Source organism: Ranitomeya variabilis, chromosome 4 (genome assembly GCF_051348905.1).
Source record: "Ranitomeya variabilis isolate aRanVar5 chromosome 4, aRanVar5.hap1, whole genome shotgun sequence".
Taxonomy (NCBI): domain Eukaryota; kingdom Metazoa; phylum Chordata; class Amphibia; order Anura; family Dendrobatidae; genus Ranitomeya; species Ranitomeya variabilis.
The window spans coordinates 385,808,973-385,835,578 of record NC_135235.1 but is presented as its reverse complement, the minus strand read 5'-3'; the positions used below and the strand labels follow the sequence as shown (position 1 = coordinate 385,835,578).

General features: G+C 44.1%; 1 protein-coding gene across 6 annotated transcripts in view; it reads left to right on the top strand.

Moving 5' to 3' along the window:
• Positions 1-26,606, top strand: part of KDM2A (lysine demethylase 2A) — a 243,392-nt gene that overhangs the window by 201,959 nt on the left and 14,827 nt on the right. For 3 of the 6 annotated variants that reach the window (XM_077250841.1, XM_077250840.1, XM_077250843.1), the window contains exons 15-21: positions 1-11; positions 1,152-1,232; positions 2,121-2,156; positions 5,780-6,354; positions 14,550-14,713; positions 15,627-15,785; positions 15,882-16,097. The exon at positions 1-11 is cut by the window's left edge and continues 121 nt beyond it. In XM_077250841.1, the coding sequence (XP_077106956.1) occupies positions 1-11; positions 1,152-1,232; positions 2,121-2,156; positions 5,780-6,354; positions 14,550-14,713; positions 15,627-15,785; positions 15,882-16,097 (1,242 nt within the window). The remainder of the gene's footprint in view (positions 12-1,151; positions 1,233-2,120; positions 2,157-5,779; positions 6,355-14,549; positions 14,714-15,626; positions 15,786-15,881; positions 16,098-26,606) is intronic. The other 3 variants (XM_077250846.1, XM_077250845.1, XM_077250844.1) reach the window with 2 other exon arrangements.

The window sequence follows — 26,606 nt, the reverse complement described above, 5'->3', positions numbered from 1 at the left end:
GTTGTCTAGAGGTGAGTAGTCATTCTTCACTGAGGGGCAATCTATAAAAGCCATAGCCCAAGCTTGATACAAAAGTCTTCTGTATCTCTGTGACTGATGACTAGATGCATTCAACTTCTCACCATAGAAATGAATAAAGAGAAGCTGGATGAGTTGGCACGTGACTGCAAGTATGCAAATCTCGACATTTGGTCAGATGACCGCCCGCTGGTACTGGGGAATCATGACAGCATACACATTGCATGCTGCCCCTATTCAGCAGTCTGCAGACACAGAGTGATTGTGGACTTCTGTGCCACGGTCAGACAGCCCATTTAAGAAAAGCAAAATAATTCATTCGATAGTTACAGGAAGGTGGGAAAGGGTCGTCACTGATATATTATGTGGATGGAAGCAGTGGGTTCTTGGGTTTGGCCACGCGCCACTTTTAGAGTTCCCTTTGACTTGGCAGATTTTTTTTTTTCTCCTTCATTGCTGTGTAGTATATCGCAAAAGACAATCGCCATATGAATGTTTGCTGCTCGGTGCAGCGGCTGACACTTCATCATCAGATTCTCATTTTCAGGCTAAAAGTGAACCTCCATTGTTTGCACCGCCATTTGTTGTGGAAGTATATTAGGAAGAAACACTTGCAGATCTATCAGCAGAGTATTTTGTTTTATGTAAAAAAAAAAAGGTAATTGGTTAATAATGACTGGCAGACTGCTGTATACATGTAGTGAGGGGCAGGGGAAGCTGTGGACGTGTTCTATTATGCCCTTTCATCTGATAGGCGTTGAGGACACAATGTAGAATTGGGGCCTGTCTGGTAATGACAAGGGCAGGTGTCGTATCATGGGCCACTGAGTTGGCACTGGTGTTATTTCAGGGGAGAGAGCTTTGGACAGCTCTGTCCATGACACGGTATAGGCTGCCACGTCTGCATCCTCCTGTAAGGGTCCCCCTTGTGAAATAAAAGCAGGATAGAGAACTCCTTGCCAAAATATAGCATTAAAAGTGGGGTATATCAGCTTAAATGAAATAACGCTTAAAATCTAGGGAGTGTTTAAAATCCAAAAATGGAAAATTGCTAAGGAATTAAACACTTTTAATCATTTAGAAGTAACAGGCCAAAAACCCTCTGCTTTAACCTTTTGTGTCCTGTATCGTAGATGGACGGTGAAGGCTTGCTGAGTGACGAGCTTCCCAACTACTGGGAATGCCCCAAATGTAACGAACAGAGGAAGCACACGGTGAGCGGACTGACCTCTACGTCCTAAAACATTTTGGGGCCAATTCATCAAACAGTTTTTGCCAGAATTCTGTCATAAAATTGTTTGAGATGTCACAAATCTTTTGCACAATTCATAATTATGCAAAATCTTTGGGACAATTAAGGCTTTAAACCCAGTCCTGGACAGCTCCACTTACTTATTGAAAGTAGGCGTTGCTTCGCCGGTAAATAGCGAGGTGCAGCACAGAGCACTCCTGAGAAATTCATCATCATTTACAGAAGTGGCCGACCGAGAACGCGTTTTGTGGTGGAGTACGGCAGCTGCACCCTTCTTTCTGCAGCGTTCATGAAGGCTGGCATGTAATACACCAGTCTTGATTGATCAACCCTTTATCTGTTACCTGGTTGCTGCTCCTTTTAAAAGTGATCCAATCCTGAGTGTTTGAGCTTTAAAAACACTAACCCTAATTACGGTAACTAGATAACCTAGTAATGGTGTATGCAGTGACTTATATCCTCACAAGCTGTAAAGATGTGGCTAGAATAGTACCCCCATTCACATTAGGCTTCCTGTTCTGTAATCCTATTTGAGAGCGCTGCTACTGAAAACTGATTCAGAATGGCTGATAACAGAGAGCAGTACTTTGGTTTAAATGTTTGCTGTGTGACTGATTTCTTGTACATGTACATTTGTGGGCAATATTGCTACCTCCAGCTGGCAAATCAGATCATGTCATTGCTGCAATGTCCTCATCTGTACTAGATAACTTGATCTTGATGCTTCTGTGAAGACCTTTTATTTTCTGGTTTTAACTTTTATGCTGTATCAAACCGGAACCGTTTCACCGATTTGTTTTTTAGTCAGGTATTCCTTGTTTATGCATACATCTTCTATTTTGTTTTTTAGGTGAGCACAGATCAGGAAAAAGTCTTGCTGCACAATGTAAGTTCTTAAATGGGATCTCCTTGAAGTGTAGAGTTAGAACTTTATATTTATCTTTGGTTCATTTGTTCTAAATGACACATAGATTGTCATATCTACACGTTCAATTTTTGCAAGTTTTATACTGGCATTTTTTTCTAAAATGAAGGGACAGAACCTCTCAACTTGGTGAGAGATCGGCACTTTAAAGCAAAAAATATGCCCAATTTCAGTATTCAAAGATGCATAGGGTGATTAAAAAAGAATGGGGCAAAATGATCACCTCGTAATCCTAACGATAGAACTTGGCACAAATTTATTCACCTGAATAGACACACTATCTACACAATTTCTGTCTCCATTGGTGACGTGGCGGATGTCTAGGCGGTAGTCAAGTTCTGTCCAGAATATATCGGATATCTGTCTAGATTATCGTTGGATGTGGACTCCTGTCATGCATTGTCTTGGGTCGTTCAGATGCATGAAGTCCTCGATGCAGCCCCACATGTTATAGTTGCAGGGCAATAGATCTGGTGATTGTGCAGACCAGCACAACATTAGTGAATTGTTGTTTCCGCCTCGGCCGATCCTGCGTTCTGGTAGAATTTCATTCACCATACCACGGTCTGTGGCACCTCTAGTCCCATAATAGTCAGCCAGTTCAACTCAAATGCTGTTCAGTCTTTTCTAAAGCCTTTGGACATTTCCCATGGCATAAACACCAAGTGCTTTCTTTTTGTTTCACCCAATGCAAAGTACGATGCCGATCGCATTTACTACATTTTTTTTCATTTTTTTTAAAGCGTCATCGCACTGTCACACCTGACCCCATTTTTGCAAATTCCAAAAATGCAAAAATTGTTTTCTTCCCTTTGATATCGCCACTTTTGCTTTGATTTTTCAGCAATTTGCCATTTACCACTAATTTTACTTTAACTACAGGCCCTCACTTTTGTACTATCCTGTTTTAAATCACCCAGTATATGAAAATGTAATATATATTTTTTTACTTTTCATATATTTGACTACTTTAGCTTTTTGTTTTGTTTGCCACATGTGAGTATACTGTGCATTGTGCACTATTAGAACTGCGTGGCGCCCACCAGTGTACCTCAGTTGTCTTTTGAGATGTGTGTATATCCATATGTTAACGGTCCACATAAGCTTCTCTTTCTGAGCAGAGTTGCACAGAAGCTAATGGTCACACCACTCAGGCTAGCGCGTCTGCCCCATTATTTTAGCAGTTTGTGAGGGTCTGAGTATTTGGACTCCCACCAATGAAAGCTTCTGATGTGTCGAAAGTTTGGAAAAATAATAGGTCACTTAACCCTCGTGATATGTGGCACGATATAGCCAAGATAAACATCTGAGCCTTCAAACCAAATCCTGTAACCTCCCTGTCACCTGACATCACATATGCATTGCCCCAGCTGCAGCTTAAGGGGTTCAAGATTTAAGAAATGGAAAAGGTACAAAACCCATTTTCATATATCCTATTTTTTTCTCTTATTTTGCATTAAAAACCGAAAAACTTTTAGATTTCTCTCGTTCACTACTTTTATTTCCTCCTTACAATCATGGATTTTGGTTTCCCTGTAGTGTTCCTACAAGTTTCTCCTTGTAGAAGATCCTGCAGACTGACACATCGTGGACAACTTCATCACCTGTTTACTTCTATCAATCAGTTCTAGGCATAACTATTGAGGCACTGAAGGCAGTCACTATTGTACTTTGTGGCCAAGATGACCTGTTCCCCTATTTACAGGAATTTCACTTGTTTTTTAGTTATCCATATTCTTATGAACATTTCTTGTAAAACTATATGATACTATCATTTTAAACAGGTTGTCCACTTGTCCACTACTTTAGCATTGATGATCTATCCTTAGGGTAGGTCATCATGTCTGATCGGTCGGAGTCTTGTTGGCGGCGACCGCTGGCCAGAAGTACTCACTTGTGCAGCTGGCTATCTGCTGATAGTAGCCGAGGCCAGGTACTACACATCCACCTCCTATTCATATCAAAAGTAAGTGGATGTGCAGTACCCTGCGGTAGCAACTATCAAAAGACAGCCAGCTCCCTAAGTGAGTACCTCTGGCCGACACTGATAACAGCTGATTGGTTGGAATGCTGGGGGTCAGACCCCAACCTATGAGATATTGATGACCTATTCTAAGGGTACCGTCTCACAGTGGCACTTTGGTCGCTACGACGGCACGATCCGTGACGTTCCAGCGATATACTTACAATCTTGCTTTGTCTGACACGCTACTGCGATCAGGGACCCCGCTGAGAATCGTACGTCGTAGCAGATCGTTTGAAACTTTCTTTCGTCGTCAGATCACCCGCTGTCATCGCTGGATCGTCGTGTGTGACGCCGATCCAGCGATGTGTTCACTTGTAACCAGGGTAAATATCGGGTTACTAAGTGCAGGGCCGCGCTTAGTAACCCGATATTTACCCTGGTTACCATTGTAAAAGTAAAAAAAAACACTACATACTCACCTTCTGATGTCTGTCACGTCCCCCGGCGTCCACAGGGTTACACGCTGCTGCCGAGAACTTCCTGCACTGACTGTGTCAGCGCCGGCCATAAAGCAGAGCACAGCGGTGACGTCATCGCTGTGCTCTGCTTTATTGCTGGCGCTGATACATTCAGTGCAGGAAGCTCTCGGCAGCAGCGCGTAACCCTGTGGACGCCGGGGGACGTGACAGACATCAGAAGGTGAGTATGTAGTGTTTGGTTTTTTTTTTTTAACTTTTACAATGGTAACCAGGGTAAATATCGGGTTACTAAGCGCGGCCCTGCACTTAGTAACCCAATGTTTACCCTGGTTACCTGGGTGCTGCTGGGGGACTTCGGCATCGTTGAAGACAGTTTCAACGATGCCGAAGTCGTTCCCCTGATCGTTGGTCGCTGGAGAGAGCTGTCTGTGTGACAGCTCCCCAGCGACCACACAACGACTTACCAACGATCACGGCCAGGTCGTATCGCTGGTCGTGATCGTTGGTAAGTCTTTTAGTGTAACGGTACCCTAAGGCTAGGTTATCAGTGCTAAAGTAGTGGACAACCTGTTTAAGGGTAAGTTCACACAGGGCGTTTTTGCGGCGTTTTTTAATGCTAATTTTCAGCTGCTTTTTACAATACCAGCAAAGCCTATGAGATTTCAGAAATCTCATGCACACACATCGGTTTTTTGTTTGATCAGTATTTTGTGCTTTGCTGCGTTTTTTTGGACTTCTTTCAGTGTTTTTGCTGCGTTTTTTCACCCATTGACTTGAATGGATGTTGAAAAAAAGCAGGTATCATTATTTGCTGCGTTTCTGCTGCTGAAAATCCAAGGACATTAGCATGAACAAAGAGAACAATAAACGCTTCAAATACACAACAAAAAAGCGCACCAAAAACACACCTAAACCTGCGTTTTTGACGCAGCTTCTTTCCTGCCAAGATGATCAGGTTTTGCTGCAGAAAAAAAAAGCAAAAACGCCCTGTGTGAACTTACCCTAATTGTTATCCAATTTCTGTATTGTATTGGACAAATGCTCATGAGTAATGTCTCACTGCCACTGTGATACCATATACGTTATATACTGCTGGTGTACTTTGTAATTATCCTTTTATACTCCTTCCTTTTATTCAGAAACGAAAGGCTGTGGACAACTGTGATCAGGACCCCCACTTATCAGCCAAAGTTTTAAGGCCTCCTTTGGGTCAGAGTCCCCCATCACCACCCCTTCTCCTCTTGCCTCCTTCCCCATCTTCTGGTCCTCCAACGCCGCCAGCAACCACACCACAGGCATCACACGCCAACAGGGAAGATAGAGTCAAGAGACGACAGCTAACCCGTGAAAAAGAAAACCACCCCACCGGGCGAGAACATTCAGAGGCTGATCGTGCCTGGCACCGGAGCTCCTACCTCACTGTTACCCTTCAGCGACCCCCAAAAGAACTCAGTTCCTCTTCTATTGTCCCAAAACTGCAAGCCATTACACCAAATCCCAGGCATCACATTCGCCCACCTCTTCCTCCGCCGCCTGATGAGGACGAAGAAGATGAGGATGAGGATGAAGATGATGAAGCGGAGAATGGACTGGTACCTGGGCAGCGTAAAGATGACCTGTCCATGCAGAAAGATGTGTGGCTGTCAGTCTTCCAGTACCTAACCCGGAAAGAGCTTTGTATCTGTATGAGAGTTTGCAAGGCCTGGTACAAATGGTGAGAGTTTCACAAGTATGACCTGTCATTAACCCCGAGTGCACGATGCAGTGGATATGTCAGGCATGGGCATGTCACTTTTAGCTCCATGATGACTATGTACATCAAGCTGATTATGCGGTATATCTTTTGTACTTGTGTGATCCGCTGGAGGAGCTGGACTGATGTACTCTGCTGTCAAAGGTGCAAAGAGTGCATCATTCCCTTTGTCAGCCCAACACCTTATCTGAGCACGCTCGCTCATCAGTAAAAAGTACATCTGGTCACTCAGCTCCATTAATGGGAAGTTATAGAACATAAGGCTCTGAGAATATGGCAACGCAAAAATAAAGGATTTATTTATTTTTCTTTCAAATGGTTAATTTAAAGGGAACGTATCAGCTCCTTGTGTTCAGACATGTATACCATGTATGTTTTTTCTCTGAAACTGCGGCGTTTCAGAAAGAAACATACTTTTAATCTGTCGGAGATCCTGCCGCACTATTGACTAGTTGTACAGATGAGTCCCAGGTGGCTTCTCCTTGCCTGCTGGCAGTGACTGACAAGTCTCTGCCTATACGTGCAAGCAGGCCAAGACTTGTCAGTCACTGTTAGCAGGCGGGGAGAAGCTGACAAAGACCCACCTATACGACAAGTCCATACTGTGAATGGTGATTAAAAGCATGTTTTTCTCTGAAACGCTGCAGCATTTCAGAGACCAACATACCTGGCTGTGATCATACTGACAGTGCCTGATACATGCTGACCCACGGTTTGGGCAACATGTATCAGCTGACAGGTTCCCTTTAATATACAAATGTAAGAAAAGATAAATTATTACATACGTTTACTGTCGCCATAATCAGGCTGACCTGCAGAAGGAGCACTATGCAGCACGTGAATCACATTAAAATTTAAAATGTAAACAAAATGTACAGCATAATTGCTGGGGTTTTTCTTTCTCTCTCCAAAAAGAGTTAATAAAAGTTAGGTAGTAAAATATATGTATTCCAAAATGGTGCCACTGACAGATACAACTCATCCCTCAAAAATATATTTTAAAAAAAAAGCCCTCATACAGCTACTTAAATGAAAAAAAAAAAAAAATATGGCTCTGTCACGCTGAATGCATTAGTCCCAGACGTGCTCTATTGGGAACATCATTGGTTGGCATTTACAAAGGGAGCTGCCAGCAGTGGAACTTGATGATTTTCGTGTCCATGTGCCTTCAGTGGCAGAACATTCCTCCGACAACCATTAATAATCTCATTAATAGTAGCCAAGGTATGCAAGTGCAGGGATTTCTATAAGTGGCGCTCATACTCAATACTGAGAGATCGGAGTTGAGGGCCTCGGTAATGGGAGTGTGTGCCCGTATGTAGTGGGCTCATACTGAATATAGGGGAGGGGGGGGCAGCTATGTGATGGCTCATGCTATACAGTTGAAATTAGAAGTTTACATACACCAAGTAAAAGACACATAAGCGTGTTTTTCTCAATATCTGATATGAAATCATAATAAACCTTTCCCATTTTAGGTAATTTAGGATTACTATGATTATTTACCAAATGCCAGAATAATGAGAGAGCGAGAATGTTTTAGGGCATTGTTATTACTTCCTGCAAAGTCAAAAGTTTACATACATTTCATTCGGATTTGGTACCATTGCCCTTAAACAATGACTTGGGTCAGACATTTGGGATATCCTTCCACAAGCTTCTCACAATAGTTGGTTGAAATTTGGCCATTCCTCCTGACAAAACTGGTGTAACTGATCCATGTTTGTGGGTCGTCTTGCTCGCACCTGCCTTTTCAGCTTTGCCCATAAATTTTCAATAGGATTGAGATCAGGGCTTTGTAATGGCCACTCCAAAACATTGACTTTGTTATTCTTAAGCCACTTTGTTACCACTTTGGCAGTATGCTTCAGGTCATTGTCCATTTTGAAATCCCTTCTCCACCCAAGCTTTAACCCCTTCCCGACCTGTGACACAGCGTATGCGTCATGAAAGTCGGTGCCAATCCGACCTGTGACGCATATGCTGTGTCACAGAATGATCGCGTCTCTGCAGATCGGGTGAAAGGGTGAACTCCAATTCCACCCGATCTACAGGGACGGGGAGTGGTACTTTAGCCCATGGGGGGTGGCTTTGCCCCCACGTGGCTACGATCGCTCTGATTGGCTGTTGAAAGTGCAACAGCCAATCAGAGCAATTTGTAATTCACCTATGAAAAGTGGTGAAATATTACAATGCTGCAATATCATCGGCCATGGCTGGAAACCCTGATCTGCCCCCACCACCACCACCGATCTCCTCCCCAGTCCTCCGTTCTGTGGTCCGCTCCCCTCCGTCCTCCTGTCCGCTCCCCCGTCCTCCTGTCCGCTCCCCCGTCCTCCTGTCCGCTCCCCCGTCCTCCTGTCCGCTCCCCTGTCCTCCTGTCCGCTCCCCCGTCCTCCTGTCCGCTCCCTCCGTGCTCCGATCCACCCTCCACCCCACCCCCTCATACTTACCGAGTTTCCCGGTGTCCGTCCGTCTCCTCCATGGGCGCCGCCATCTTCCAAATCGGCTGGCAGATTCGTTCCATGTACATTTTGATCACTGTGATAAAAACCTATCACAGTGATCAAAATAAAAAAATAGTAAATGAACACCCCCCCCCCCCCCCCCCCCCCCCCCTTTATCACCCCCATAGGTAGGGACAACAATAAAATAAAGAAAATGTTTTTTTTTATTTTTTTTCCACTAGGGTTAGAACTAGGGCTAGGGTTAGGCTATGGCTATGCACACGTATTCTGGTCCTCTGTTGATTTTTCCGCAGCGGATTTGATAAATCCGCAGTGCAAAACCGCTGCGGATTTATCGCTTATTCACCGTGGTTTTTCTGCGGATTTCACTGCGGTTTTACAACTGCAGTTTTCTATTGGAGCAGTTGTAAAACCGCTGCGGAATCCTCAGAAAGAAGTGACATGCTGCGGAATGTAAACCGCTGCGTTTCCACGCAGTTTTTTCCGCACCATGTGCACAGCGTTTTTTGTTTCCCATAGGTTTACATTGAACTATAAACTCATGGGAAACTGCTGCGGACCCGCAGCTGCGGATCCGTAGCGTTTTCCGCAGCGTGTGCACATAGCCTTAGAATTAGGCTATGTGCACACAGTGCGGATTTGGCTGCGAAACCGCAGCGGATTGGCCGCTGTGGATTCGTAGCTGTTTTCCAACAGGTTTACAGTTCCATGTAAACCTATGGAAAACCAAATCCGCTGTGCCCATGGTGCGGAAAATACCGCGTGGAAACGCTGCGTTGTATTTTCCTCAGCATGTCAATTCTTTGTGCGGATTCCGCAGCGTTTTACACATGTTCCTCAATAGGAATCCGCAGGTGAAATCCGCACAAAAACCACTGGAAATCCGTGGTAAATCCACAGGTAAAACGCAGTGCCTTTTACCTGCGGATTTTTCAAAAATGGTGCGGAAAAATCTCACACGAATCCGCAACGTGGGCACATAGCCTTAGGGCTAGGGTTGGAATTAGAGTTAGGGTTGGAAATAGGGTTAAGATTAGGCTTGTGGGTAGGGTTATGGTTAGGGGTGTGTGGGGGTTAGGTTTATGGCTAGAGTTGGGATTAGGGTTAGGGGTGTGTTGGGGTTAGTGTTGGAGTTAGAATTGAGGGGTTTCCACTGTTTAGGCACATCAGGGGTCTCCAAACACAACATGGCGCCACCATTGATTCCAGCCAATCTTGCGTTCAAAAACTCAAATGGTGCTCCCTCCATTCCGAGCCCCGAAGTGCGCCCAAACAGTGGTTTACCCCCACATATGGGGTACCAGCATACTCGGGACAAACTGGGCAACAACTATTGGGGTCCAATTTCATCTATTACCCTTGTGAAAATAAAAAATTGCTTGCTAAAACATCATTTTTGAGGAAATAAAAATGATTTTTTATTTTCACGGCTCTGCGTTGTAAACTTCTGTGAAGCATTTGGGGGTTCAAAGTGCTCACCACATATCTAGAGAAGTTCCTTGGGGGGTCTAGTTTCCAAAATGGGGTCACTTGTGGGGGGTTTCTACTATTTAGGCACATCAGGGGCTCTGCAAATGCAACGTGACGCCCGCAGACCATTCCATCAAAGTCTGCATTTCAAAACGTCACTACTTCCCTTCCGAGCCCCGACGTGTGCCCAAACAGTGGTTTACCCCCACATGTGGGGTACCAGCATACTCGGGACAAACTGGGCAACAACTTTTGTTGTCCAATTTCTCCTGTTACTCTTGTGAAAATAAAAAAACATTTTTCTTTCCTCAAAAATTATTTTTTTAGCCCACAATTTTTTATTTTCACGGCTCTGCCTTATAAACTTCTGTGAAGCACTTGGAGGGTTTAAAGTGGTCACCGCACATCTAGATTAGTTCCATGGGAGGTCTAGTTTCCAAAATGGGGTCACATGTGGGGGAACTCCAATGTTTAGGCACACAGGGTCTCTGCAAACGTGACATGGTGTCCGCTAACAATTGGAGCTAATTTTTCATTCAAAAAGTCAAATGGCGCTCCTTCCCTTCCGAGCCCTGCCGTGTGCACAAACAGTGGTTTGTGACCACATATGAGGTATCGGTGTACTCAGGAGAAATTGCCCAACACATTTTAGGATCCATTTTATCCTGTTGCCCATGTGGAAATGAACAAATTGAGGCTAAAAGAAATTTTTTGTGAAAAAAAAAAAAAAAGTACTTTTTCATTTTTACGGATCAATTTGTGAAGCACATGGGGGTTCAAAGTGCTCACTATGCATCTAGATAAGTTCCTTGGGGGGTCTAGTTTCCAAAATGGGGTCACTTGTGGGGGAGCTCCAATGTTTAGGCACACGGGCTCTCCAAACGCGACATGACGATTAGAGCTAATTTTTCATTGAAAAAGTCAAAAGGGCGCACTTTCCCTTCCGAGCCCTGTCGTGCGCCCAAACAGTGGTTCCCCCCCCCACATATGGGGTATCATTATCAGTGTACTCAGGACAAATTGTACAATAACGTTTGGGGTCCAATTTCTCTTTTTACCCTTGGGAAAATATAAAAATTGTTGCTAAAAGATCATTTTTGTGACTAAAAAGTTAAATGTTCATTTTTTCCTTCCATGTTGCTTCTGCTGCTGTGAAGCACCTGAAGGGTTTAATAAACTTCTTGAATGTGCCATATAGACCCCTCAAACTGACTTCAAATGTGAGGTGGTACCTAAAAAAAAAATGGTTTTGTGAATTTTGCTGTAAAAATGAGAAATCGCTGGTCAAATTTTAACCCTTATAACTTCCTAGCAAAAAAAAATTTGCTAAATTGTGCTGATGTAAAGTAGATATGTGGGTAATGTTATTTATTAACTATTTTGTGTCCCATAACTCTCTCGTTTAACAGAATAAAAATTCAACATTTTAGCCAAATTTCCATTTTTTTCACAAATAAACGCAAAAATTATCGACCTAAATTTACCACTATCGTGAAGCCCAATATGTCACGAAAAAACTGTCTCAGAACCGCTAGGATCCGTTGAAGCGTTCCTGAGTAATTACCTCATAAAGGGACACTGGTCAGAATTGCAAAAAACGGCCAGGTCATTTAAGGTCAAAATAGGCTGGGTCATGAAGGGGTTAACTTCCTGGCTGATGTCTTGAGATGTTACTTCAGTATTCTTTTCTCATTATGGCATCTATTTTGTGAAGTGCGCCATAGTACCTCTGAATCCCTTGTCTCCTGTAAGAAAACAAAAATAAAAAACAACTATATCCCTCACGTGTCCGTTGTTCTGCCCCATGCCGCAATCCATGTCTGGGTGATGAACAGTTTTCAACCTGGACGGTGCCAAGATGCAACTGTCCAGGCTGAGAACCACTGGTTCAGCATCAGTAACTAGCAGTGACTCCATCGAGGTTACCAAAGGTCACTGAGGCTGCGTTCCCAGCCAGTCTGAGCTGCGGTGACGTCAGTGAGATCCCCGCTAGCACCGTGAAAAAGTCTCATGGTGCAGAGGCAAGTTCACGGGGAGGATTTCACTACGGTGAACTCTCCTCTGCACCATGAGACTTTGTCACAGTGCTAGCGGGGATCTCACCAAGGTCACCGCAGTTCAGCCTGGCTGGGAACGTGTAACCTTGATGATGTTACCTCTAGTCAGTGATGCTTTGCTCTCAGCAGCTCATTCACAAGTGGCCAAGATGCGACCATCCAGGCTGAAAACTGTTTATCCCCCAGACACGGCATGGGACAGAACAACGGACAGGTGAAGGACATTGTGTTTTGTTTTTTTAATTTTCTTGCAGGGGACAATGGTGTCACTGGAATGGGCAATGCTGTAAGGGTTTAATTAAGATTTATTAAAGGAGTCTGTCCTTCTTTCAATTAGAGGACTTTATTCTGGGTGTGTTTTTATACAATATGACTATGGGGTTAGTAATGGGGGCGTCTTATTGATGCCTCTCAGTTACTAACCTGTGGGCTTGATGTTGCCTGACAATACAAAGGTGACATCAACCCCCCATCTTATAGATACCCCTTTTCTGGGGCGGCTGAGAGCTGATGGTTTTTAGAATGGGCAGGTGGGCAACATCCATGGCCCCTTCCTAGGCTGTTAATATCAGCCCACAGCTTTCTACCTAGCCTTTTCTGGTTATTAGTTATAGGGGGACCCTACGTTATTTTTTAGGGGGATCCCCATTTTAATAGCCAGTAATTGCTACGTATACAGCTGTGAGGTGATATTAATAGCCTTTAAAGCTCCAGGGGTATTGCCTCTTTCCCAGTCTACAAACATCAGCTGTCAGCTTTCCCTCTGCTGGTTAAGAAAATTATGCAGGAGCCCACAACATTTTTTTCAGAAAAATAATCTTTTAATAATTAAATATATGTACAGTAAGCTGCACACACTGTACTAACTGTATATGACACTGACATCTTTATATCTATCTATTCTATGTGTATATACTCTTTATATTCTTTCCTATCGGGTCCTGCTGTGATTTTACTGTATGCAGCTGCTGAATTGCCGGCTTTTGAAAGCACATCGGAGTGTCCAAGTGTTGTACGATTTTTTTTTTTTTTTTTTTTCCCCAGTCCGATTGTGACCTAGAGGTATGGGTTCTACATTAAGTATTTTTTACTTATTTTTTGCTCTGGGGGAACTCAACTTACTTAGCATGCACAAAGAGACACAAGTTAGCCCAAAAAACGTACCAAAGAATGCATTTTTGCCACAGTTTCTTTCCTGACAAGAAATCAGGTTTTGCTGCAGAAAATGCCCAGTGTGAACTTAGCCTTATTGTTCAAAAGTAGTATCAAGCTACAGAATAAGCGTAATGTGAATTATACCAAATATTTTTTTTTAAAGTTACTGCTTTTTCTTCATCCTATTACAAAAAATGAATAATAAGTGATCACTTGTGTGCACCCAAAAAAACACCAGTGAAAACTACAGTGTGTCCTCAGGCCACAGCCCTATCTTTGGAAAAAGAGAAAAGGTATCAAAAAATGACCACCAAAAAAGTGTTCTTAAGGTTTGTTTTTTTCTAAAGTAGTAAAACATTTAAAGATATTATTTTTTAAAATTGTCATTATAGTATTGACTGGTAGATTAATCGTACACATTATAATAAATATTAAACCTTGTTAGATAAAAATAAATTCTAGTGTCGCCAAAAAACTCTAAATTATATGTACATCAAAATGGTGACAACATTATTTTTTTTTTTATCTCTACCTCCTGAAAAATATGGCTTTCAGAAAAACACAATGAGAAAACTAGGGGGTTAAGTTGTGTGCAACACTTTTTTTGTTTACCTACATCTTTCATCCCCTATCTCAAAACTGTACCCAGCTAACCATGACACAAACATTGGCTTGATAAATAAATAAAATTGGCTTAATCATTTCAAATTTTGTCTTTGGAAAGGGTATAAAAGTGGAATAATGTGACAGGTCTGTAGCCGGAAACTGAAAAGCTATTGCTAATTAATGAGCCCCCTATTCTGTTGCTTTTGCATTGTAATAATGGTACTGTCATATGGGTGTTTTCTACGTCTCTGTAGTGACTGTCTGAAATAATGTTCCGCAGACACCTTGCCTTCAGCAAGGGTTCAGAGCACGGACGGAAGCCAACTTCTTTTTTTTTTTTTTTTTTCTCTTGCATACAACATTGTTTATTGATGAAAGCTTTTTGATTTTTTTTTTTAAGGGGTTGTGATAAACGCCTTTGGTCCAGGATTGATATGAGCCGCTGCAAGTCTCTCATGCCACAGGCACTTAGTGGTATCATAAAAAGGCAGCCTATACTGCTTGACCTTAGTTGGACAAACGTATCAAAGAAGCAGCTGACATGGCTAGTGAACAGGTTACCAGGTGAGTTCTATTTTACTACTGTAAATAGCCATCAAATAGTGATTTTGTTAATTTTGCGTTAAAGTGGTACTCTCAGCTGAGATGTGTATGACACATTCATTGTATACATCCTACGTTTTTGATAGATGGAAGTCCCACCTCTGGATTTACATGCAGGGCATATGTTTAGGGGACTGGGGCATTACATTCACTTCTATGGGAGATAAACAGTTGAGCAGCAGACCTCTGTTCTCTGCATACTGCGGATATTCCGTAAAGGACGTGACTAAGCCAATGAACCTGTATTTCTTGGTGGGGATTGGTTTGAGATTTTTATCATTTGCACTTGATTCAACGTTTAAAAGGAGTTAAGGCAAAGTTCCTGCATCTTACAGTTCTAGACAAGTGGGTGGGACTTACAGAAACCTGTGCTTACAGAAAACTGTGCTTTTTTTACGTTGGGTAACTGACCTGCAGTGCGTGCTTGTAACCTACAACATGCCAATTTCTCTTGCAGTAAATGTCTTATATGTGGATTTTCTTCATAGACTTTAATGAGATGAGAACAATCTGCAGAAAAAAACGCATATGTGTTTTTAGTGGGTTTCCACAGTGATAATGTACTAAAATACATGTAATCCCGCACATGACTCGAGCAATAATTTTATCAAAGTCAAATACCACATCGTATAAAAAACTAAGCAGTTTTTGTAACACATGACAAAAAGCGCAGCTGAAAAAATGCTATAAAAAAAGCCCAGCCATAATCTTATTTAGTTTAATTATGCAGAGATTCCGCAACATCAAATACTCATCGTGGCAACGTAGTCTCAGAGGAGAAAGGGGGATCTTCCTTTGAAGAAAATCTTTTCTTCAAAACTTTTTTTGGAATGTCTCGGACTCTGATCTGTATTCATTAACTGTTTTCTCCCAGCCTTGAAAGAACTTATCGTGGCCGGGTGCTCCTGGTCTGCCGTCTCTGCTCTCGGTAGCTCCAGCTGTCCGCTCCTGAGAACTCTGGATTTACGCTGGGGTGTGGGAATTAAAGACTCACAGATAAGAGATTTGCTCGCCCCACCAGCTGAGAAGCCAGGTAACTGTGGGCCTTACAGCCCTTCTCACATGAGCCCAATTACCTACTCTCCTGCTCATATGGTTTACCAAAATTGTGATTTCTTGGTGTGTGTAGGACATGACTCTCGAAGCAAGCTGCGTTTCTTAACGGATCTGCGTCTTTCTGGTCTGGACATCTCCGATGTCACGCTTCGGCTTATCATACGATATTGCCCTCACCTATCTAAGCTGGACCTCAGCCACTGTCCTTTGTTGATTGATCAGTCTGTCAACCTTCTCACGGCTGTAGGCTCATCTACACGGGGTTCTCTCACGCACATCCACTTGGCAGGTAAGTTGTGATCCTGAGTCGTCTTTTTTGTCGCTTTCGCCAGTCATAGTTGTACTATGTGACATTGTGTTTTTTTTTAAAAAAAAAGAAAGCACCAGTACAAGTTTATTATTATTATTGTAGCGCTCGAGTGGTGATATTATAAATACCCTGCCCTTAGTTTCATGAACTACCATCTTTTCTCAGCACAGCTCCAGTTGGTCTTCTGCAGGTTGTGACCTGCTGGATTGCTCCAGTGTTTGCTGTGCGGAGCAGAGGTCACAACTCAATGTAAGTCTATGCGAGCCAGGTCGAGGCTTTCATAGACTTACACTGAGAGCTTGTGACCGTTACCTCGGACTTAAGGTACCTTCACACTAAACAACTTTACAACAAGAACGACAACGATCCGTGACGTTGCAGCGTCCTGGATAGCGATCTCGTTGTGTTTGACACGCAGCAGCGATCTGGATCCCGCTGTGATATCGCTGGTCGGAGCTAGAAGTCCAGAACTTAATTTGGTCGTCGGATCGGTGTGTATCGTCGTGTTTGACAGCAAAAGCAACGATGTCAGCAATGTTTTACATGGAGCTAATGACCTGTGAGAACGATAAATGAGTCGCCGTTACGTCACAGGATCGCTCCTGCATCGTTGTGGAGCTGCTGTGTTTGACATCTCTACAGCGACCTAAACAGCGACGCTGCAGCGATCGGCTCGTTGTCTATAGCGCTGCAGCGTCGCTGAGTGTGACGGTACCTTTAGAAGTAGCTGGCACACGATGGCGGTGAGTGACTGGAGCGGTGGCGGGAAGAGCTGAAGGCAGCAGCTGGGGAGTAGAATACCAGGGTCATGGAACTTAGATTAGTAGCACCACTAATGCTGACATTAAAGGGAATCTGTCACCCCATTTTGGCCTATAAGCTAAGGCCACCATTCTATAATGCTGTAGATAAGCCCCCGATGTAACCTGAAAGATGAGAAAGAGAGGTTAGATTATACTCACCCAGGGGCTTCGCGGTCTGGGTCCGGCGCTTCCCATCTTCATACGATGACGTCCTCTTCTTTGCTTCCTGGTGTGGCTCTGGCGCAGGCGTACTTTGTCTGCCCTGTTGAGGGCAGAGCAAAGTACTGCAGTGCACAGGCGTCGGGAAAGGTCAGAGAGGCCCAGTGCCTGCGCACTGCAGTACTTTGCTCTGCCCTCAACAGTTCAGACTAAGTACGCCTGCGCCGGAGCCGCGACAGGAAGCAAAGAAGAGGACGTGATCCTATGAAGATAACAGGCGCCGGACTGCGACACCCATTGGACCGGACCGCTTCGGGGACCGCCCCTGGGTGAGTATAATATAACCTGCTTTTCTTATCTTTCAGGTTACATTGGGGGCTTATCTACAGCATTACAGAATACTGTAGATAAGCCACTGATGCCGGTGGCCTTAGCTTATAGGCCTAAAATGGGGTGACATTCCCTTAAAAGGAAAAAAGAAATTGAGGTCTCTCCTATATTGCAGCTATTAACAGAGTACCATAGTTATAGATTTAATTTGTGTAAGAGAAAGTAAGTCTTCCATGTAGTAAGACTTTTGTCCCTTGTCGGCCTAAGCAGTTCATTTTGCATTTCAATCATTCACCTGATGCACGATGGGGCCGACTCATCAAGCGGTTTACTGACAAACTGCTTGAAATATCGCAGCATTTTTGCACAACTTTAAGTCTCTCCAAAGTATAGTGACTTGCACAAAAAAGAAAAATAAATACAATATTGATCTGCACACTTAAAATCTGACACATTTTATTGATGTACAATACATAAAAACCTGAAACATCTAATAAGGTGCAAAAACTGGGCCAATTTCTCATGGTCAGAATTAGATAAACTGCGTCAAGCAGTATATAATCCCCTCTAGCAGCAATGTATAAGTACAGTTATATGAAAAAGTTTGGGCACCCCTATTAATCTTAAGCTTAATGTTTTCTAAAAATTGTTTTTTTTTTGCAACAGCTATTTCAGTTTCATATATCTAATAACTGTTGGACACAGTAATGTTTCTGCCTTGAAATGAGGTTTATTGTACTAACAGAAAATGTGCAATCTGCATTCAAACAAAATTTGACAGGTGCATAAGTATGGGCACCTCACCAGAAAAGTGACATTAATATTTAGTAGATCCTCCTTTTGCAAAAATAACAGCCTCTAGTCGCTTCCTGTAGCTTTTAATGAGTTCCTGGATCCTGGATGAAGGTATTTTTGACCATTCCTCTTTACAAAACAATTCCCGTTCAGTTAAGTTTGATGGTCGCCGAGCATGGACAGCCCTCTTCAAATGATCCCACAGATGTTCAGTGATATTCAGGTCTGGGGACTGGGATCGCCATTCCAGAACCGTGTAATTGTTCCTCTGCACGAATGCCTGAGTAGATTTGGAGCAGTGTTTTGGATCATTGTCTTGCTGAAAGATCCATCCCCTGCATAACTTCAACTTTGTCACTGATTCATGAACATTATTGTCAAGAATCTGCTGATACTGAGAGGAATCCATGCGTCCCTCAACTTTAACAAGATTCCCGATGCCGGCATTGGCCACACAGCCCCAAAGCATGATGGAACCTCCACCAAATTTTACTGTGGGTAGCAAGTGTTTTTCTTGGAATGCTGTGTTTTTTTGCTGCCATGCATATAACGCCTTTTTGTATGACCAAACAACTCAATCTTGGTTTCATCAGTCCACAGGACCTTCTTCCAGAAAGAAATTGGCTTCTCCAAATGTGCTTTTGCATACCTCAGCCGACTCTGTTTGTGGCGTGCTTGCAGAAACGGCTTCTTTTGCATCACTCTCCCATACAGCTTCTCCTTGTGCAAAGTGCGTTGTATAGTTGACCGATGCACAGTGACTCCATCTGCAGCAAGTTGATGCTGCAGCTCTCTGGAGGTGGTCTGAGGATTGTCCTTGACTGATCTCACCATTCTTCTCTGCCTTTCTGATGTTTTTCTTGGCCTGCTACTTCTGGCCTTAAAGGGAACCTATCACCCCGTTTTTTTCGGTATGAGATAAAAATACTGTTAAATATGGCCTGAGCTGTGCATTACAATAGTGTAGTTTGTGGACCCCGATTCCCCACCTATGCTGCCGAAATACGTTACCAAAGTAGTCATTTTCGCCTGTCAATCAGGCTGGTCAGGTCGGATGGGCGTGGCTTCTTCCCCCAGATATTTCGTAGTTTTCCGTTGGTGGCGTAGTGGTGTGCGCATGTCCAAAGTCCCCAATCCTGCACGGGGGGGTGAAAATAGCAGCGATGTCCGTTATTCCATTGGTGGTCGGTGGGCGCGGCCATCTTCCTTTGGCCGCGCGTGCGCAGAAGCGGCGCTCTGCTGGCCGCGGCTTCAGGAAAATGGCCGCCGCGATCTCCATCTGCGCACGCGCGGTATCCCGCGGCCATTTTCCTGAAGCCGCGGCCAGCAGAGCGCCGCTTCTGCGCACGCGCGGCCAAAGGAAGATGGCCGCGCCCACCGACCACCAATGGAATAACGGACATCGCTGCTATTTTCACCCCCCCGTGCAGGATTGGGGACCTTGGACATGCGCACACCACTACGCCACCAACGGAAAACTACGCAATATCTGGGGGAAGAAGCCACGCCCATCCGACCTGACCAGCCTGATTGACAGGCGAAAATGACTACTTTGGTAACGTATTTCGGCAGCATAGGTGGGGAATCGGGGTCCACAAACTACACTATTGTAATGCACAGCTCAGGCCATATTTAACAGTATTTTTATCTCATACCGAAAAAAACGGGGTGATAGGTTCCCTTTAACAAGAACTGTACCTGTGTTCTTCCATTTCCTTACTATGTTCCTCACAGTGGAGATTGACAGGTTAAATCTCTGAGACAGCTTTTTGTATCCTTCCCCTGAACAACTATGTTGAATAATCTTTGTTTTCAGATCATTTGACAGTTGTTTTGAGGAGCCCATGATGCCACTCTTCAGAGGAGATTCAAACAGGAGAACAACTTGCAAGTGGCCACTTTAAGTAGCTTTTCTCATGATTGCATACACCTGGCTATGAAGTTCAAAGCTCAAGGAGGTTACAAAACAAAAAAAATTGCTTTAGTAAGTCAGTAAAAAGTAGGTAGGAGTAGTTAACCCCTTAACGACCGCCGATACGTCTTTTAACAGCGGCCGCTAAGGGTACTTAAACCACAGCGCCGTTAATTAACCGCGCTGTGGAAAAAGTGAATAGCGCCCCCCAGAGTCGGATTTTCTCTGGGGTCTCGGTTACCGGGGGTAGCCGAGACCCCAGAGAACATGATTCGGGTTTTTTTTACCGACCCCCGAGTTGCGATCGCCTGTAATTAACCGTTTACTGGCAGTCGCAAGAAAAACCCAAAAAACGCGATTTCCCATTTAATTTCTCTGCCCTCAGATGTGATCGCACATCAGAGGACAGAGAAATGGGGTCCCCGATCGCCCCCAATGGCCCCCCGATACTCACCTGTCTCCCCCGGTGCTCCTCGTGGCTCCCGATGGGCGCCGCCATCTTCTTCCGGCAAAAAAATGGGCGCAGTGCGCCCGCCGGCCGGCACCCGGGAGATCTTTGGGGTCTCGGCTGCCGGGGGTAGCCGAGACCCCAAAGAACATGATCGGGGTCGGTTTTTACCGACCCCTGTTTTGCGATCGCCGGTAATTAACTGTTTACCGGCGACCGCAAAAAAAAAAGAAGCGATGTGTAATTCTCTGTCCTCTGATGTGATCGCACATCATACTTACCGGTGTCCCTGGGTCCTCCTGCGTCCTCTACTGGCCGCCGGCTTCTTCCTTCGGTAAGAAAATGGCGGGTGCATGCGCAGTGCGCCCACCAATGTCTGCCGGCCGGCAGCTAAAGGAGTTGGGGCTAAACTTAGGGTTAGGGTTGGGGCTAAATTTAGGGTTGGGGCTGGGGCTAAATTTAGGGTTAGGGTTGGGGCTAAAGTTAGGGTTAGGGTTGGGGCTAAAGTTAGGACTAGGATTGCGGCTAAAGTTAGGGTTAGAGTTGGGATTAGGGTTTGGATTAGGGTTGGCATTAGGGTTACGTTTGGGATTAGGGTTAGGTTTGGGATTAGGGTTAAGGTTAGGGTTGGGATTAGGGGTGTATTGGGATTAGGGTTAGGTTTGAGGTTAGGGTTGAGATTAGGATTAGGGGTGTGTTGGATTTAGGGTTCTGATTAGGGTTATGGTTGTTTTGGGGTTAGGGTTGCGATTATCCTTAGGGTTGTGATTAGGATTATGGATCGGGTTGGCATTAGGGTTAGGCCTCTTTCACACTTCAGTCTTTTGGCGTCAGTCTGAAACCGCCATTTTCGTCAAATAGCGGATCCGCCATTTTTTTGGGGGGGCGGATCCGCTATTTTTCCATAGACATGCATTAGCGACGGATTGTGGCGGATGGTCGTCCGTTCCATCCGCCATGCGACGGATTTGGCGGACGTCATCTAGACATTGACGGCCATTGTAACTTTTTTTTGTCTGCGCCGAAATGGCGGTTCGAGACGGATCCGTCGTTACCGTCATTTCGGCGGATGCGTCGCCCCAATCCGCTTTTTCAATTGCGCATGCTCCAAAAAGTAGATACTTTTCCCAGACAACCCCCAAGTAACGGATCCATCAAAAAAACAGATCCGTTAGAACCGTTTTCTCAACAATTGTGACTGATCCGTTGATCCGTCACTATGTCTGAGCTGACTGACGCCAAACAACTGAAGTGTGAAAGAAGCCTTAGGGTTTGTTGGGATTAGGGTTGGAGTTAGATTTGGGGGGTTTCCACTGTTTAGGTACATCAGGGGGTCTCTAAACGCCACAGCCAATTTTGCGCTCAAAAAGTCAAATGGTGCTCCCTCCCTTCCGAGCTCTGCCGTGCACCTGAACAGTGGTTTAACCCCACATATGGGGCATCAGCGTACTCGGGATAAATTGGATAACAACTTTTGGGGTCCAATTTCTCCTGTTACCCTTGTGAAAATTAAAACTTGGTGGCTAAAAAATATTTTTTTGTGGAAAAAAAAAATATTTTTTATTTTCACAACTCTGCATTATAAACGTCTGTGAAGCACTTGGGCATTCAAAGTTCTCACCACACATCTAGATAAGTACCTTGGGGGCTCTAGTTTCCAAAATGGGGTCACTTGTGGGGGGTTTCTACTGTTTAGGTACATCAGGGTCTCTGCAAACGCAACATAACGCCCGCAGACCATTCTATCAAAGTCTGCATTCCAAAACGGCGCTCCTTCCCTTCCGAGCTCTGCCATGCGCCCGAACAGTGGTTTACCCCAACATATGGGGTATCAGCCTACTCAGCATAAATTGCACAATAAATTTTGGGGTCCAATTTCTCCTGTTACCCTTGCGAAAATAAAAAATTGCAGGCTAAAAAATCATTTTTGAGGAAAAAAAAAAGGATTTTTTATTTTCACGGCTCTACTTTATAAATTTCTGTGAAGCACTTGGGGGTTTAAAGTGCTCACCACACATCTAGATAAGTTCCTTAAGTGGTCTAATTTCCAAAATGGTGTCACTTGTGGGGGGATTCCACTGTTTAGGCACATCAGGGGCTCTCCAAACGCGACATGGCGTCCGATCTCAATTCCAGCCAATTCTACATCGAAAAAGTAAAACGGCACTCCTTCTCTTCCAAGCTCTGCAGTGCTCCCAAACAGTGGTTTACCCCCACATATGGGGTATCAGCGTACTCAGGAGAAATTAGACCACAAAAGTTGTTGTGCAATTTCTCCTGTAACCTATACTCCTTCCCTGATGAAGCTGCAGGGATACACGTGGGGCATCTGGGGTACCTGATTTATGGCTGATAGTTTCCTCTTAGCGTGTTGTGATTTTTTTTTATTGCTGGTACAGGACACCACACCACGCACAATGCATTATACCCGCTCAGCCGTTATTGCTAGAGCAGACCTATGGTTCTCTAACATACTTGTTGTGGATTTCTTTCCATATTAGGGGGGCAATACTGTGCTTTATTGGTGTATGCGACTATTTTATCTTATTGCGGTCAATACTGTGAGACTGAACTTCATGATCTCTTCCATTACATTGTATATTTTTATTATCGATGTATATTTATACATTATTGCTAGAGGTGATTATATGCTGCATGATGCCGATGATGTAATTCTGACCATGAGAAATTAGCCCATTTTTGCACTTTATTAGATGTGTTTCCAGTTTTTGTACTTACATTTTATAGTTTTTATGGATTGTACGTCAATAAAATTTGTCAGATTTTAGGTGTGCACACCAATATTGTATTTTTTTTCTTTTTTTTGTGTTTACTTTTAATACATGATTGAGCACCCTGTGGTCATGTATAGGCTATGCGCCCATTTTCTATTTTATACAAAATATTGTGACTTTTGGCATTTTCATGCCAGTGCTAGCCAGCTCTGCTGTCTGTAACTGGGCACAGCCTGGTGTAGAGCATGTCTGGCTAAGGCAGTGGTCCCCACCCTTTTTACCTTGAGCCACACTGCTCTCTGAGAGATGGTCGCGAGCCATAATCTACTCAAAGAAATCATAGAAGCCATATTGCGAGCAATAACGGATAGCCAGTTATTAAGAGGTTACAACTGGGTGTTAGTTATTGTGGGTCAGAGGGTGAGTATATACATTTTTTTTATGCTATGTTCATGTAGTCATTGTAAAACTTGTGCCAGTCACATCCATAATTTAGAAATTCACTGGTTCTATATACAGCTCCCTGTACTTGTCCACATAGTTTCTGCACCCGTCCACTATCTGCTATTAATATGCACAAATCTGCCATATACATCGGACCAGACTACTTGCATGCTGTGATTTTTTTCCACAGCACGTAGGCTGTCATTTGATGGTATATAGGCCAAAAATAAGTTTGTTTGAATGTACCTTTAAAGTGAACACATTGTTTGAAATACACTAACTACCTGCAGATGCATTGTGGGGTCTGACATCTCATCTTCCTCTTTACACACAATCAGTGATGGTTTGGGGAGCTGTCATCTGCTGGTGTAGGTCCACTGTGTTTTATCAAGACCAAAGGCAGCGCAGCTGTTTACCAGGAAATTTTAGGTCACTTCATGCTTCCCTCTGCGGACAAGCTTTTTGGAGATGGAAATGTCATTCTCCAGCAGCACTTGGCACCTGTCCACACTGCCAAAAGCACCAATACCTGGTTAAAAACAACGGTATCACTGTGCTGCTTGGCCAGAAAACTTGCCTGACTTTAGCCCCATAGACGGGGTGTTGTAAAGAGGAAGATAAGATGAGACACCAGACCCCACAATGGAGACTAACTGAAGGCTGCTATGAAAGCAACCTAGGCTCTCATAACACATCAGCAGTGCCACAGACTGATCGCCTCCATGTCACGCCACATTGATGCAGTAATTGATGCCAAATGAGCCCCGACCAAGTATTGAGTGCTTTACTGAATATACATTTCAGTAGGCCAACATTTCAGATTTTAAAGTCATATTTTTTTCAAGCTGGTGTTATAAAGTATTCTAATTGACTGAGACAATGACTTTTGGGTTTTCATTGGCTGTAATCCATAATCATCAACATTAACAGAAATAAACACTTGAAAGAAATCACTCTGTTTGTAATGACTCTATCTAATATGAGTTTCACTTTTTGTATTGAAAAAACTGAAATAGATTATCTTTTTCATGATATTCTAATTTTGTGAGATGCACCTGTATATGAATGTGTGATTAAGGGCTTGGGCAGGATTCGGCCATCTGAATTTTACGGTCCAAGCACTAACAATGATGCATAGAGTAACCCTGGGTCTCCGAACTTGGCAGTCTCGTAGGGACTATGTACAGTATATAGCTTCCAACTTTGTAAGATACGAAAGAGGGACACTTACTGTGGCTTGGCAATTTTTATTTTCAACCAAGTAAGTACCCTAATCTCATGCTCCTCTACAGGTGCCTACGCTGAAATATTGCTCCTAGTGAAGCCAGTTCGTGTTCTCATCCAGTATAGTACTGTTTTCATGGTCTCAACAATGACCCCACACACACAGTGTGATGTCTCCACAGTGTACACACAGTTTTGCCACATCAACACACATACACACCTTGTCCTGCTCCTAGTCTCTGCTGACTAGCCATTAGATCTCTTCTCCACCGTGCAGTCTGTGCAGAGATGACCATCATTGCCAGGACCTCGAGGTCCTGTGAGAATGTAACGTTGCAGCAACAAAACATTCGTACTTTGTTTTTCTCATATCGGGCTCAAAACACCAATGGGTCCTGCCCAGATTTCCAGTCTCTGCATCGACTGAATGGAAGAGGAGGATCTGATGGTTCCTCACTCCTCCATTACATTCAGCAGTATCTGTGTTCTAAGAAATCAGGCACAGCTGAAGTCAGGACATACTCTTACCCTCCAGTAAGACAGCGGGAAAGCTCCCCAAATTCACGACAGTCTGGCTGGCTCCTTAATGGTGACCAGTCCATACTTTGCAGTCTGTGCTCAGACCATGATACTTAGACGACTGAATTTAACCCAAGGGTAGGGTCACATAACTGTTTTCTCCACATCTGAGAAAAATGGTCCCGTTATTCTGACCAGAGTGTGATCAGTGGCATCAGTTTTTTTTAACCCCTTTCTGTCATTAGACGTACTATTCCGTCCATGTGGGGTGGGCCCTACTTCCCAAGGACGGAATAGTACGTCATACGCGATCGGCCGCGCTCACGGGGGGAGCGCGGCCGGTCGCGGCCGGGTGTCAGCTGCATATCGCAGCTGACATCCGGCACTATGTGCCAGGAGCGGTCACGGACCGCCCCCGGCACATTAACCCCCGGCACACCGCGATCAAACATGATCGCGATGTGCCGGCGGTGCAGGGAAGCATCGTGCAGGGAGGGGGCTCCCTGCGGGCTTCCCTGAGCCCCCCGCAGCAACGCGATGTGATCGCGTTGCTGCGAGGGTCTTACCTCCCTCCCTGCCTGCTCCAGACCCGGATCCAAGATGGCCGCGGATCCGGGTCCTGCAGGGAGGGAGGTGGCTTCACAGAAGCCTGCTCAGAGCAGGCACTGTGAAGCAGCCTGCACTTCTCTCAGATCGGTGATCTGTCAGAGTGCTATGCAAACTGACAGATAACCGATCTGTATTGTCCCCCCCTGGGGCAAAGTAAAAAAGTAAAAAAAAAAATTTCCAAATGTGTAAAAAAAAAAAAAAAAATATTCCAAAAAAATGAAAAAAATATATATATATTATTCCCATAAATACATTTCTTTATCTAAATAAAATAAAAAAAACAATAAAAGTACACATATTTAGTATCGCCGCGTCCGTAACGACCCGACCTATAAAACTGGCCCACTAGTTAACCCCTTCAGTAAACACCGTAAGAAAAAAAACGAGGCAAAAAACAACGCTTTATTATCATACCGCCGAACAAAAAGTGGAATAACACGCGATCAAAAAGACTGATATAAATAACCATGGTACCGCTGAAAACGTCATCTTGTCCCGCAAAAAACGAGC